The sequence below is a fragment of the Tenrec ecaudatus genome, chromosome 8 (assembly GCF_050624435.1).
Source record: "Tenrec ecaudatus isolate mTenEca1 chromosome 8, mTenEca1.hap1, whole genome shotgun sequence".
Taxonomy (NCBI): Eukaryota; Metazoa; Chordata; class Mammalia; order Afrosoricida; family Tenrecidae; genus Tenrec; species Tenrec ecaudatus.
In genome coordinates this window covers 80939010-80951133 of record NC_134537.1, presented here as the reverse complement: position 1 = coordinate 80951133, position 12124 = coordinate 80939010, and the positions used below count along the sequence as shown (strand labels likewise).

The 12124-nt window shown below is 41.3% G+C and overlaps 1 protein-coding gene across 1 annotated transcript in view; it reads left to right on the top strand.

Moving 5' to 3' along the window:
- MSRA (methionine sulfoxide reductase A) overlaps positions 1-12124 on the top strand; it is a 563445-nt gene that overhangs the window by 334016 nt on the left and 217305 nt on the right. Inside the window, exon 4 of the mRNA XM_075556441.1 lies at positions 10331-10435. Within this exon, the coding sequence (XP_075412556.1) occupies positions 10331-10435 (105 nt within the window). The remainder of the gene's footprint in view (positions 1-10330; positions 10436-12124) is intronic.

Below are 12124 nucleotides of genomic sequence, written 5' to 3'. Positions count from 1 at the left end.
TCTATTGGTTGAGTGCTGTCCATGGATTATTTAACTAACTCTGTCAATCATTCTGGGAGGTAAGCACTATTATATTCTCTATTTCATGGATAAAGAAAATAAAGCCCAGAGAATGGGGTGAGGATGGGGAGAACTTTGGCCAAAGTCATACATTTGATGAGTGGCCAGCAGTGTGTGTCTACAGAAGACTAGGATATGGTAATCATTGGCCACATTTTGATGTAAGAGAGAGTACCTGCTGATCATTGGTTCACCATGAGAGCCTTCTTGTCATCAGGCTACATGAACCTGCACCCAGGGACTTTTTAAGGGCCCAAGATGCTCATCGTGCAGATGATCTTCCTCATTGTCCTTATAGAAATCTCATGAGCATGATCTTTGCCCATTCAGTTGGGAAGCACAACTACTTCTACATAGAATTTGAAGTATGATTCTTAACTCTTATACCACTTGCTTATCATGCTTTGTCGTTAGCTGTTATCCAGTCAGTTCTGATTCACAGCAGTCCTTTGTACAAGACAGCAGGACACTGTTCTGGTTCTCTACCATCCTCAAATTGTTGTTTGAGTCCATTGTTACAGCCACTGTGCCACGCCATCTCCTCTTTTTTAGTGACCCTCTACTTTACCAAGCCTGTTGTCCTTTACCAGATGCTGGACTCCCTTGATAGCATATCCAAAGCATATGAAACAGTCTTGCCATCCTTGGCTCTAAGGGGCATTCTGGCTACACTTCTTTCAAGACAGATTTGGTTGCTCTTTTGGCAGTCCATGGTCCTTTCAATGTACCATATATACCCGAGTATACACCGACCCGAATATCAGCCAAGGTACCTAATTTTATCACAAAAACTGCATTAAAAATGTGCTAAAAAAAACTTGGGTTATACACAAGTATATATGGTAATTTACCAGCACACTAATTCAATGCATCAATTTTCCTTTGGTCTTCCTTATTCAATGTCAAACATTCATGTGCATATGAGATGATTGAAAATACCATGGCTTGCTCATAAAACCTTTTATATCACAACTCAAGGCTTGATATTTTCTTCTTTTATTTCAGCTTCAGGTGTACTGAGCCTGTTCTTTCCTTTTGGCTTTCTAGCTCCAGGTCTGTACACATTTCATTTGAATACTTTACTTTGTCTCCTCAAGATGCCCTTTGAAATGTTCTACTTAACTCTTATACTTTATCGTTTCTTTCATTTGCTTTAGCTACTCTTCATTCAAGAGCAAGTTTTTCAATCTCTTTTAATACCCACTTTGGCACAAGGCCAAAAGTTCAAAACTACTAGCCACCTCTTGGGAGAACGATGAGACTTTCCATTCTGATAAAAAAGTAACAGCATTGAAAAGTCACCTGGGCATTTCTCCTTTGTCCTAGAGGGTTGTCGTGAGTTGTAATTGACTTACAGTCTCTAAGTTTGTTCAGTTTGGGTTTTGGTCTGTTCTTTTTTCAAATTTTTTCTCCCAAAAAACCATTTTATTAAGAGCTAATCCAGACATCATACTATCCCATAGTTCAATCATATCAAGCAGTGTTGTACAATCCCTACCACAATCAGTTTCAAAACATTTTTTTTTCTTCTTAGACTCCTTACCCCCACATCCTCCTCTGCATTCCCTGGGAACCCTTATTCTAGTTATTGTCTCTATAAATTCAACCGTCTTGGTTTTGTATACCAAATACATAGAAAAATACATGGCAGAGTCAAGAAGGCCAGCAACAATGACATCACATTGACCCAGAGTAGTTGAATATAGCATTGCCCTATGAAATAGAAGTGTATCACTGGCTGATTTATCTTGGGAGTCTCTTTAAAAGCAGCTAGCTCATTGGATGACCCCGCCTCCACCGAGTTCTGGATGACTCCAAAATGCTTAATTTGTGTACCTCTTCTTGATTGTTTTGTCTTAGACATGGCACCCAGAATCCACCACTCTGAGTTCCTTTACCTTCCCCTGGGATATGGATCAGACAAAGACTGGGCTCTCTACTCTGGCAAACAGTGACAGGCTCAAACCCTCAAAGGGGCAATTCTCTCCTGGTCTTTAGGGTCATTATGAGTCAGCATCGACTTGACGGCAGTGAGTTTTGTTTTGGTTTAAGGATGATGGATGAAGGTGATGGAGGGAAATGCTCACATATAACAGCTATCCTTTTCTACTTTAACGATATGTTGGAACAGCAAGTTTAAAGCACCTATAAGGCTGCTGCGATTTTTAATAAGCACATTTGCACATTACATTGATCATGCTATTTACACGATGCTATGTGAAGGCCCAACTCCAAGTATTTTTAAGATGTGCCCTTTTATCTCTGGAAGCACAGGAAAGTGTTTACAGTTTGGTCTCTGAAATCAAATTAGCCTAGCACATTGCTTAGTTTCCTGTAAAGTGTGGACATTTTTGTAAATGGTTCCTAGTCCCTTAATCCTTTTGATCATTTGCACTGTGTGTTTTTATCCACTTTCTTTTGCTTTGGAGAAATAAAGTAAAGAAACTTAAAGGTGAGTCTGGCTAGGGCATCTCAGCACTGTTTATCAATACATATGGATCTTGAATTTTAATGGTAACAGTTTCTTGTGAAACAACCAAGCTTCTTTAAAACCCTCTACAAATAATATAAGAACTCAGGTAATGTCGGAAAGTTTTGCTGGTAGATGGAATTCTTTCCTGTTCCCTTATTGCTGCCAGAAATGTTGTTGTTAGGTGTCATCAGTTCAGTTATAACTCACAGAGACTCTGTACACAAAATGAAACAGTCCTGGTCCTGTGCATCTTCACAATTGTCCTTCTGTTTTGAGCCCATGGATGCAGCCACTGTGTCAATCCATCTAGTCAAAGATTCCGCCCCCCCAACCCCTGCTTTTTTTTTTTTTTTTTGCTGACCCAATATTTTATCAAGCATGATGTCTTTCTCCAGGGACTGGTCTCTCCTGACAACATGTCAAAAGTGTGTGAAACAAAGTCTGGTCCTCCTTGCCTCTAAGGAGCATTCTGGCTGTACTTCTTCTTCCAAGACAGATCTGCTTGTTCTTTTGGCAGCCCGTTGTACCAGACTTGCTGGTAGCATAGTGGGTTATACATTGGGCTGCTAACCTCAAGGTCAGCAGTTTGAAACCACTGGCACCTCCTCTAGAGAAAGATGAGGCTTTCTACTCCTATAAAGAGTTACAGTCTTGGAAACTTTACTCAGTCTTATAGGCACCCTATAAGCTGTAATCAACTTGATTGCTGCTAGAAAAAAAGAACTTAAATCTGAGTGTCAATTACCATATAACCTTGATTTCCTAATCTGAGCTACAGCCTGGGTGACATTCAAAGTTGTCAGGCGACTTTAGCCTAGTGTATGCAGGAGCCTAGCACAGGGTTATAGAGTTGCCCTTCCTATTTAAATCTTGACTGGATTTTGCCACACCCGGGCTGAGGGAATGTGGCATGAGAAAACCTTTAGAATGTCAGTTTCCTCATTGTAAAATGGAGACCAGGGCTTTCTCTCTAAATTGCTGTGAGCATCAACTGGCAGCAAGTACATAATGTGCCGGTCACATTGTCAGGTGAAAGGGAACAGTGCTGACCTGCACTAGGGGTAGGCGCTGTGCTTTAAGGGCGATAGGAGGGCTCCTGAGGCGGCCGTGCCCTCATTTGTTTCCTTGTTTGGCTGTTGGTTTTCTTGGAGGTCTCTACCTTTGTCATAATGAGAAAATGAATGTGTTTTGTGCATGTGTACATTTTCTAGCACTTAAGATTATATCTTTGGTCTAGATTTTTCTGGACCACTTAACTAAGGTGAAGGAACATCTTTGTGGTTATTGATAGCTATGTCAGTGGGTTTCAACCAGGTTGTAGAAATTTCAACTCTCGCTAGCCACTTAGTGTACCAGTTTCTTTGTGTTCTCAATTGCTCTAAGCTTACTTTTAATCACTTTTTACAAAATTTAATAATGAAAAGATGACATGTTAGCGCTTTGATATGCATTTAATTGACCACTACTGATGGTCAGCATTTTTTACATTCTGATGTACACGTATTTATTTCTATGTGAATTGCCTGTTTAAGTTTTTGTTTTTCCAAATCATTTTATGAGGACATACTCCAGACATTATACCATTCTATAATTCAGTCATATCAAACAATGTTGTACGATTGCTACCACAATCATTTTTGATGTTTATGGTTTTTGCTTTGGTTCCTATTGCAGTTTCCATGCTTTTCGTACCAAATATATCTGTCTTTTAACATACTGTAGCTATTTTTAATAATCGGAGTGTTTTAAATGTTTATGTAGTTGAATTGTTCATTGAGATATTTCAAAATTCAAGACAATAATACTTTTAAAGTAGATCAAAAGTGGTTTTACAATAGCAAAATTACTACACTAAATGGATCTTCTTCCTCTAATCCCTCACCCTCATTCTTTTCATGTGTTAGCATGAAATTTGTTTAGATGCTACCTTGCAAAAATAGCATTTGAATTAAATTTGTATAGAAACAAGTTAAGAATAATACACTAACTGTTGTCACCTGCTATCAATTTAGTTCTTATTCATATCCACTCATGTACAACAGAGCAGAACACTGCCTGGTCCTGCGCCGTCCTCACAATTGTTGCTAGGTTGAGCCCATTATTGCTATGGCTGTGCTCACTGTGGCAATTCCTCCCACTAAAGGCCTTCCACTCTTTTGTGGATCCTCTAATTTACCAAGAATGATGTCTTAGATTTGATGTGTTAGTCTGGGTTGATTCGAGAAACAAATCTATGGACACTCCTATATGTCTAAGGAAGGACTTTATATCAAAGGGTAATTATATATTAAGAAAACATCTCAGCCCAGTCCAGATCAAGTCCATACGCCCGATATTAATCCTTATGTCCGATACCAGTCTAAGTTCCTCTTCAGACTCATGCTACATATGCAATGATGTTGAATGCAGGAAGATCACAGGCCAGAGGGTGGAACGTCTTGTGGATCCAGTGGTAGTGAAAGTATCTCAGAGCAGACGTGGGTCTCCACATGGCTCTTGCAGCTCCAGGGTTCTGACTGCAATCAGCATCGCTTCATGTGTTTTGTCAACAAGAATGTGAAGCAGAGGGACTGTGTGTCCTGCCTCCAGGGAGGAAGATAGGAGTTCCCAGAATCCTCAGGAGAAGGTCATACCTACACAGAGGCATTATTGGCTATGACCTGATTGACAGGCTAGACTCCACCCGTTTGCTCAAGTTGACAGTTTATGTAACTACCACAGAGTGGAAACCCAACTAAGCAAAGTGAGTTTTACCTCAAACTTACCTGTAGCAGATTTAAGGAACTGACATACTCCCTTAAACTTCAGGCTGAACTAACCTAGATTGAGAAGAAGTCAATGAGTGCTATCCAAAGGTTATAAAATTGGTGGCCATTGGACTTTGATCAGATCTTTTGCTTTGAGGGTACTCAGTGAATGGTGGTCTAGGAATACCATATCTTTACTGTTTTAATGCGACCCTTGCTTTCTCATGACATGTATTTGTCTGGTAGGACTGGTTCTACCTCTATGAATGAGTGTATTGAAGGCTTTGCCCTATCACTAAACCGCATTACTCATATAGGGTCCAGTCACTTAAGTGTTTAGTCTGTATGAATCAATAATTCATATATTGTGGTCTGAAACACTGGCCTATACATATACAATATCTTTTTCTAGTCCTTTAAATTGTATTCCATTGACTGGATTACTAGAATTACATCAACAGAATTGCTTTATGCCTCTGGGGGATGAGTGAGATTTTTCTCTATCATAAAATGATAGTGATGACTCTAAGGTGATTCAGAGACATATCTAAACCATAGAGATACAAATGGCTAAAGTCTTGCCTTAATTCTAGCCCCAATCTCTGAACAATTTGTCCTTATGACATGGCTTTGCTCAATACTCACGAAACATCACTGAAAATATGGGTGCTACAGCAAAGTGTGGTTAAGGAACGAGATGGTGTCCGGCTAGAATAGCGTCTGGAGTCTTAAAGGCTTGTCTTTAAACACAGCCACCTAGGTGAGCACCAACTAAGCCCACATGGAAGAAGCACACCAAGTGATCCAAGGATTGTAAATAATAAGATGCAAATCTGAAGGAGGGAATGGTATCAGAGCTTAAATTACGAATAGTTGGTTTTCCGATGGCTAGGGCTGATTAGGTAAGCCCCGTGTACGTGGGCAGAGTCCACGCGTGCATTAGCCCCCTGGTGGGCCTCCTTTGAACACAGTCCAGGGATTTGAATAGCCTGGCTATCAGACAGCCTTGTAAAGCAATCGTGGCTGATGTAGTTAGTTAAAATGCAGTACCATAATATTTGATCTCCCTTTTGACCCATTTTACAGTTGTTTTGTTTTTTAATATTTTCTGCTTTCTTTTCAATTGAGGCTTTTCTTGTCAGGCATCAGCAGGAGTTAGCTGGGCAGGTGGGCTAGGAGACAGAGCTGATGCAAACCCTTCAAGGATGCTATGAGAGGCCAGACCCCCTTCCCCTCTCCTCCTCTTCCCCTTCAGTGGCCTTCAGGCCCAGGTGCAGAAGACTAACCATTACAGATCACTTTGAACTCTGTTGCTTAACTCCGGACCTGCAGACAACAAAGTTACAGTGGACAATTCCCCAGCTCCAGCTACTCCCTGCCCACAGATGTGGGTTATAAAACGCTCCACCTCTCACCTGGACAGTGTGACTTCACAGGGCCCAAGTGGGGGGCACATGAACCTCACCAGGGAAATCAGGGTGCTCCTGTCCCTTTCTCTGTTCGCCCTTCCCTCCCTGGAGCTCTGAAATAAACCCTTGAAACTGTTTTCTACCTTTGCCTTCTTTCTTTCTTTCCGTCACCAAATCAACCTCACATTTCTGTTTTGTTTTGTCATTGATGTTGCGTTTTGTTGTATGTGTTTTGTATGATTTTCTGTATATGAAATTCAGGATACTATAGAGACAGTAATGATTAATAATCACCTAGGGGCATGACAAAGGAGGTTAGGAGTAAATGGGGAGCTAACAACAATGGGTAAGAAAGAAAATGATCTGACATTGATTATGAGGATGATTGTACAACTCTTCTTAATATGATTAAATGGTTAAATTGTATGATGTGTGACAAATATGTCAATAAAACAACTTTTAAAAAAAGAATGATGTCTGTATTAGATTGACTAGAGAAACCAATCCAGTGACACTCATACAGATATACGAAAGAGCTTTATATCAAGAAGTAATTATATATGTCAAGAAAGTGTCCCAGCCCAGTCCAACTCAAGTCCGTAAGTCTGATCCTAGTCCATGAGTCCCTCTTCAGACTCATGCAGCCACATGCAATGGTGCAGAATGCAGGAAGATCACAGGCTGGTGGGTGCAGAGTCATGTGGCTCCAAGGTCGGTAGAAACGTGGCTCCAGCAGCTATATGGATGGCCAGCAAGCAGGTAGGTGAGGTATGAGAGAGTCCTTATCAGAAGGCAACGCCCCCAATTGGGGCAGCATCAGACTGTGATCTGATTGACAGATCTGACTCCACTCCTAACCATGAGTGTCTAGTTGACTCAAATGTAACTTCCACAATGTCCTTCTCCAGTGATTGGTTTCTCCTAAGAAAATCTATAAAGTTTGTGAGGTGAACTCTTACCACCCCTTCTAAGGAGCATTCTGGCTGTACTTCTTCTAACACAGATTTGCTTATTCTTGTCAGGCCACGGCATAGTCAATATTCTTGGCCAGCACCACAATTCAATGCTTTGTGTTTTTCTTCAGTCTCCCTTATTCATTGTTGAGCTTTCCCATTCCTATGAAGCAATTGCCGATGCCATGGGTTGGCTCAGGTGCGCTGTAGTTCTAAAAGTCATCTTTGCTTTTGAATAAGTCAATGAAGTATTTTGCAGCAGATCTGTCCAGTTCAATAGGCTGTTTAATTGTTTGGCTGCTGCTTCTGTGGACACTGATTGTAAATCCAAGTAAAATGAGATCCTCAACTTAAGTCTTTGCTCCCTTTAACATGTTGTTACCCACTGATCCAGTTGTGAGGATTTGGGTTTCTTTATTTTGAGGTGCAATCCATACTGAAGCCTATATAGTCTTTGATTTTCATCAGCAGGTGCTTCAAATCCTTACTTACAGTAATAACCCTATATAAAAAGGACATGAACAAAAATTAGACCAAAGAATACATTTAAATTACTAATAAACATATTTACCTCACTAATAATGAATTCATTCCACACATAGCAATAGTATCCTAAATTCCAGTGATCACTTATAAAGAATTAAACTTATTTTAATCGTGCCTGAGACTGTACCTCAAAGATGTTGCCGATGAGAGAGAAAAATTTAACAATAAAACCAGTTTGGCACCAAGTACTTGGAAACATAAAAATGCATATAAACATTGGTATAGAAATTCTAATCATTGAAATATGGATAGATGCAGCCTGAGGGATATGGGACTCTTTATGTATAATATATTTATAGTTCAGACTAGGATTCAATCTAAATGATCAGTGATAGGAAATGATTGAATAGGTGATAATACAACTATCTAATAGAGTATGAGGAAGTCATTATATAAGATATTTTCTGAGACTTTCAATGACCTAAAAATACTGGTAAGTGGAATGGGATATAATGATACTGGTAAGTGGAATGGGATATAGTAAGTCAATTTGTATATGGGATAACATATGTATATATCTTGGCACGCTTCTAAATAATGATACACAAAACTATTAATAGTAGTTGCCTTCCACAAGGTGGACTGGCAGAGTGGCTGCGACAATGGACTCAAGCATAGAAATAATTGTGAGGGTGGCAGAGGACTGGACTGCGTGTCTTTCTGTTGAACGCAGGGTCCGTGTGACTTGCAACTGACTTCATAGCACCTAACAACAACAACAACCTCATAGAGTAGGGTTACAGGTGATGTTTATTTTCCTCTTTATACTAAGCTTCTTACTGTTTGCAAATATTGTTTCTACCATCAAAAAGAAATAGAAATATTAATAGAAAGGCTAAAGATAGTGAGTAGATGTCTGCCCCTTTCTGGATTTATTTTCTAAATGTTTCCCTTGCTCTCTTTTCTCTGGTGCTTTGGAAAGACTCTAGGACAAGCAATCAGAAGGTGCTTGTCCAGCACGCCAGTAAGTTGTTACCTGTGTAACCTTGGGATCCTTCAACTAGATTGGATCTCAGTTTCCCCATCTGTAAATTGGGGGTTTCTACCCTCTCTGCCTATGGCTATCGGATGGTTGTGAGATTTAAAGTGAGGTTGCTAGGTTGATCCCAAAGAGATGGAGAAAATCATATAGAAGTGAAGTGAGTGTGGAAGGGTTCTTACTTAACCGTGTTCTAAAACTGCAAAACAAGAAAGGGCTGGAGTCCACAGGTCGATGTGGTCGTGAACTCAGGACGGCCTCTGCCAGTGGGCCCGCTCAGCAGCAGTGACTGCAAAGATGCATTGCTAGGGTAGCTGGTTGCCGCAGAGACGAATTGGGCAGAGCCAACACTTACCACGCCCACTGGGTATTTCAGCCTGACCCTTGCCTGGGCGTTAACCGCACAACAAGTGTGTCCCTCTGCTAACAATTTATCTTATGTGAACGAGTGATAAGCCTGTTCTTTTAATAGGCTTTCTACCAGGCACAACTACATCCCTGTATAGAGTAGCTGGGTGTACTACACAGAGCTGAGGATGGTGTTAAAAATAAACGGACTCATGCCCCTCTCAAGAGTTTTCAAAGCTTCTTGAGCACTGTGTCGCATCCACTCTGTAGGCGCAAGGGCCCTCAAAATTTTTAAACAGGGGGCCAGTTCACGCCCCTCAGACATGTTGGAGGCTGGACTATGGTGTTGTTTTGTTGTTTTTTAAAAATCTATGAACAAATTCCTATGCACACTGCACATATCTTATTTTGAAGTTAAAAAAAAAAAAACAGGACAAAAACACCCAGCGGGCCGGATGCATGTTCTCAGCGGGCTGCATGTGGCCCGCGGGCCTTAGTTTGAGGACGCCTGCTAGGGTTTCGTGAGAGGGAGGTTAAGAAAAGGAAAAGGCCAGCTTGTTTCCTCGAGAACTTTAAAAAGGAAGAGGTAAACAAGTAAACAGGGTGGGGAAACACAAGGAGGATGCTAATGCCGCTCCAGAAACTTGCTGGAGGATCCAGGTGTACTTTCCTAGGGAAGGAGTCAAGGGGTGCTCGCACCTTCTTCCAGAGGGAAGAATTCCAGCTGGTGCCTGTTGGTTTTGGAAGCCAACCAACAACTTGTAACAAACTGATGCTGTCAGGAAAATCTGACTGTACGTTCCGTTTCTTTCAAGGAAAAACCGGCCATGCCGAAGTCGTCCGAGTTGTGTACGAGCCAGAACGCATCGGCTTTGAGGAGCTGCTCAAGGTCTTCTGGGAGAACCATGACCCGACACAAGGTAGAGTGATGAGTGAGCCAGTATTTAATTATCTTCCTAATTACAGCTGGGATAATTAGTATTTGAGCTGCATGGAAGAGATGAACCTTGAAATCACACAGGAGCTCAAGAATATGATTGCAGACATTTATTGACGGCGAGGAGGAGGGGCTGCGGAGGAAGCGGGGAGAGAATGCAGGCGCAGCCGCTCCCGGCACCCTCCCCCTTTACAGCTGTCAGGGGTGGGAAAATTCCCACAGAGGGAGAGCCAGACAATAGAGACCCGTGCACCTTTGATTGTTGCATTATTCCTCCTTAATGCGCCTTTTGTCTATAAAATTAAAGTGTCTTTCCAGCAGCGCCAAAGTTTTCCTGATTTATGGTTCCATTATTTCCCTGAATTTCCGTCTTTCTCATCTTCTGACATTATCAGGTTGTTGTATTTTTTTTCTTCTGTTTTTTGTTTTTTGCCCTTTACTGCCTGTGGGTGAAAATAAAAATTGAGTATCAAGGTAAAATGCAGTTTTCAGTGGGTCTTTGGTTATTTAAATATTTCATTTGCATTGTTTGGCTTGGATTGTGTGCACCAAACATTTCTTTTAATGTACATTCATACAAAAATCCCATGTTGGCAAATATCAAAGCATTCAATAATAATTTCCCGAATTCATTTTACCTGCCGTACTCCTGCTACTTTGCCAATATGATGAACTGATATTATGAAGCTTATGAACTGAATGAGAAGTCTTATATAATAGATGTGATTTTTCACAGCCCATGATTATTTAGCAATCAGTCTATTTCACGAGAATATTTCTCCTGTGGTGTCAGGTTTTTGTGTAGTGGGTATGCGGTGGTGACTGCTTAGTGATGAATATGTCCCCAGCAGCACAGGTTGATGGGTTCGGGGTTTGGGTTCTAAGGATCATTCACAGCCAGAGTGGGCTAGAAAAGGCCAAAACTCCGAGGCAGAGCTGGAGCAAGGCAGGGCATGTCGGGGATTCAGTCAGCTGTGCTGGAGAAGATGAAGGCTTGTGGACTGGGCCTAGGAAGGCCAGGGCCAGTGTTGTTTTGTTTTGTTTTTAATACTATTTAAATGGAGTTTGGCATGGAATGAGTTCCTGGTAGGGTGGTGGTAGATGAAGTATGAAATAGGAGCAGTAGCTGATTAGCAAGATAAATCCAGTCATCTGAAGAATCCCCACCATTTGAAGTACTGGATTGCCATTATCGCATAAGAAAGGCAGGCCTGAGGGTAGGCACCCTGGCTCAGCAGGAATTGGTAAGCATTATAAATAAGAGTGGTGATGGCCAGGAGTGCCTACAGATAAGTCTTCTACCTGGAAGGAGCACACCATCCAGCTATGTGACCATCGAAGCCAAGGAGCAGGGCAGGACACCAAGAGCTCCAAAATTATTCATTGGAGAAACACACCTGGAGCCTGTGCAGGCCCAAACTACTGTAGGAAATTTACCGGCAGGCCCATAAGGTGGGGGATGTGCTTTGGGCCTGGCTAGTCATAAGGCTTTGTCTCCTTAGACCCAACCCTGCCAACATTTGACAACATGTGAAGTTAGTCATAATTATTTTCGCTTCTTATCTCTCTTAACTTCTTACACATTTTATCACACCTTTACCTACATACCTCAGCTAATATGGTCATTATTACCGGCACCTGTACTCAGGAGTCATCTAAATTTGAAGAACCT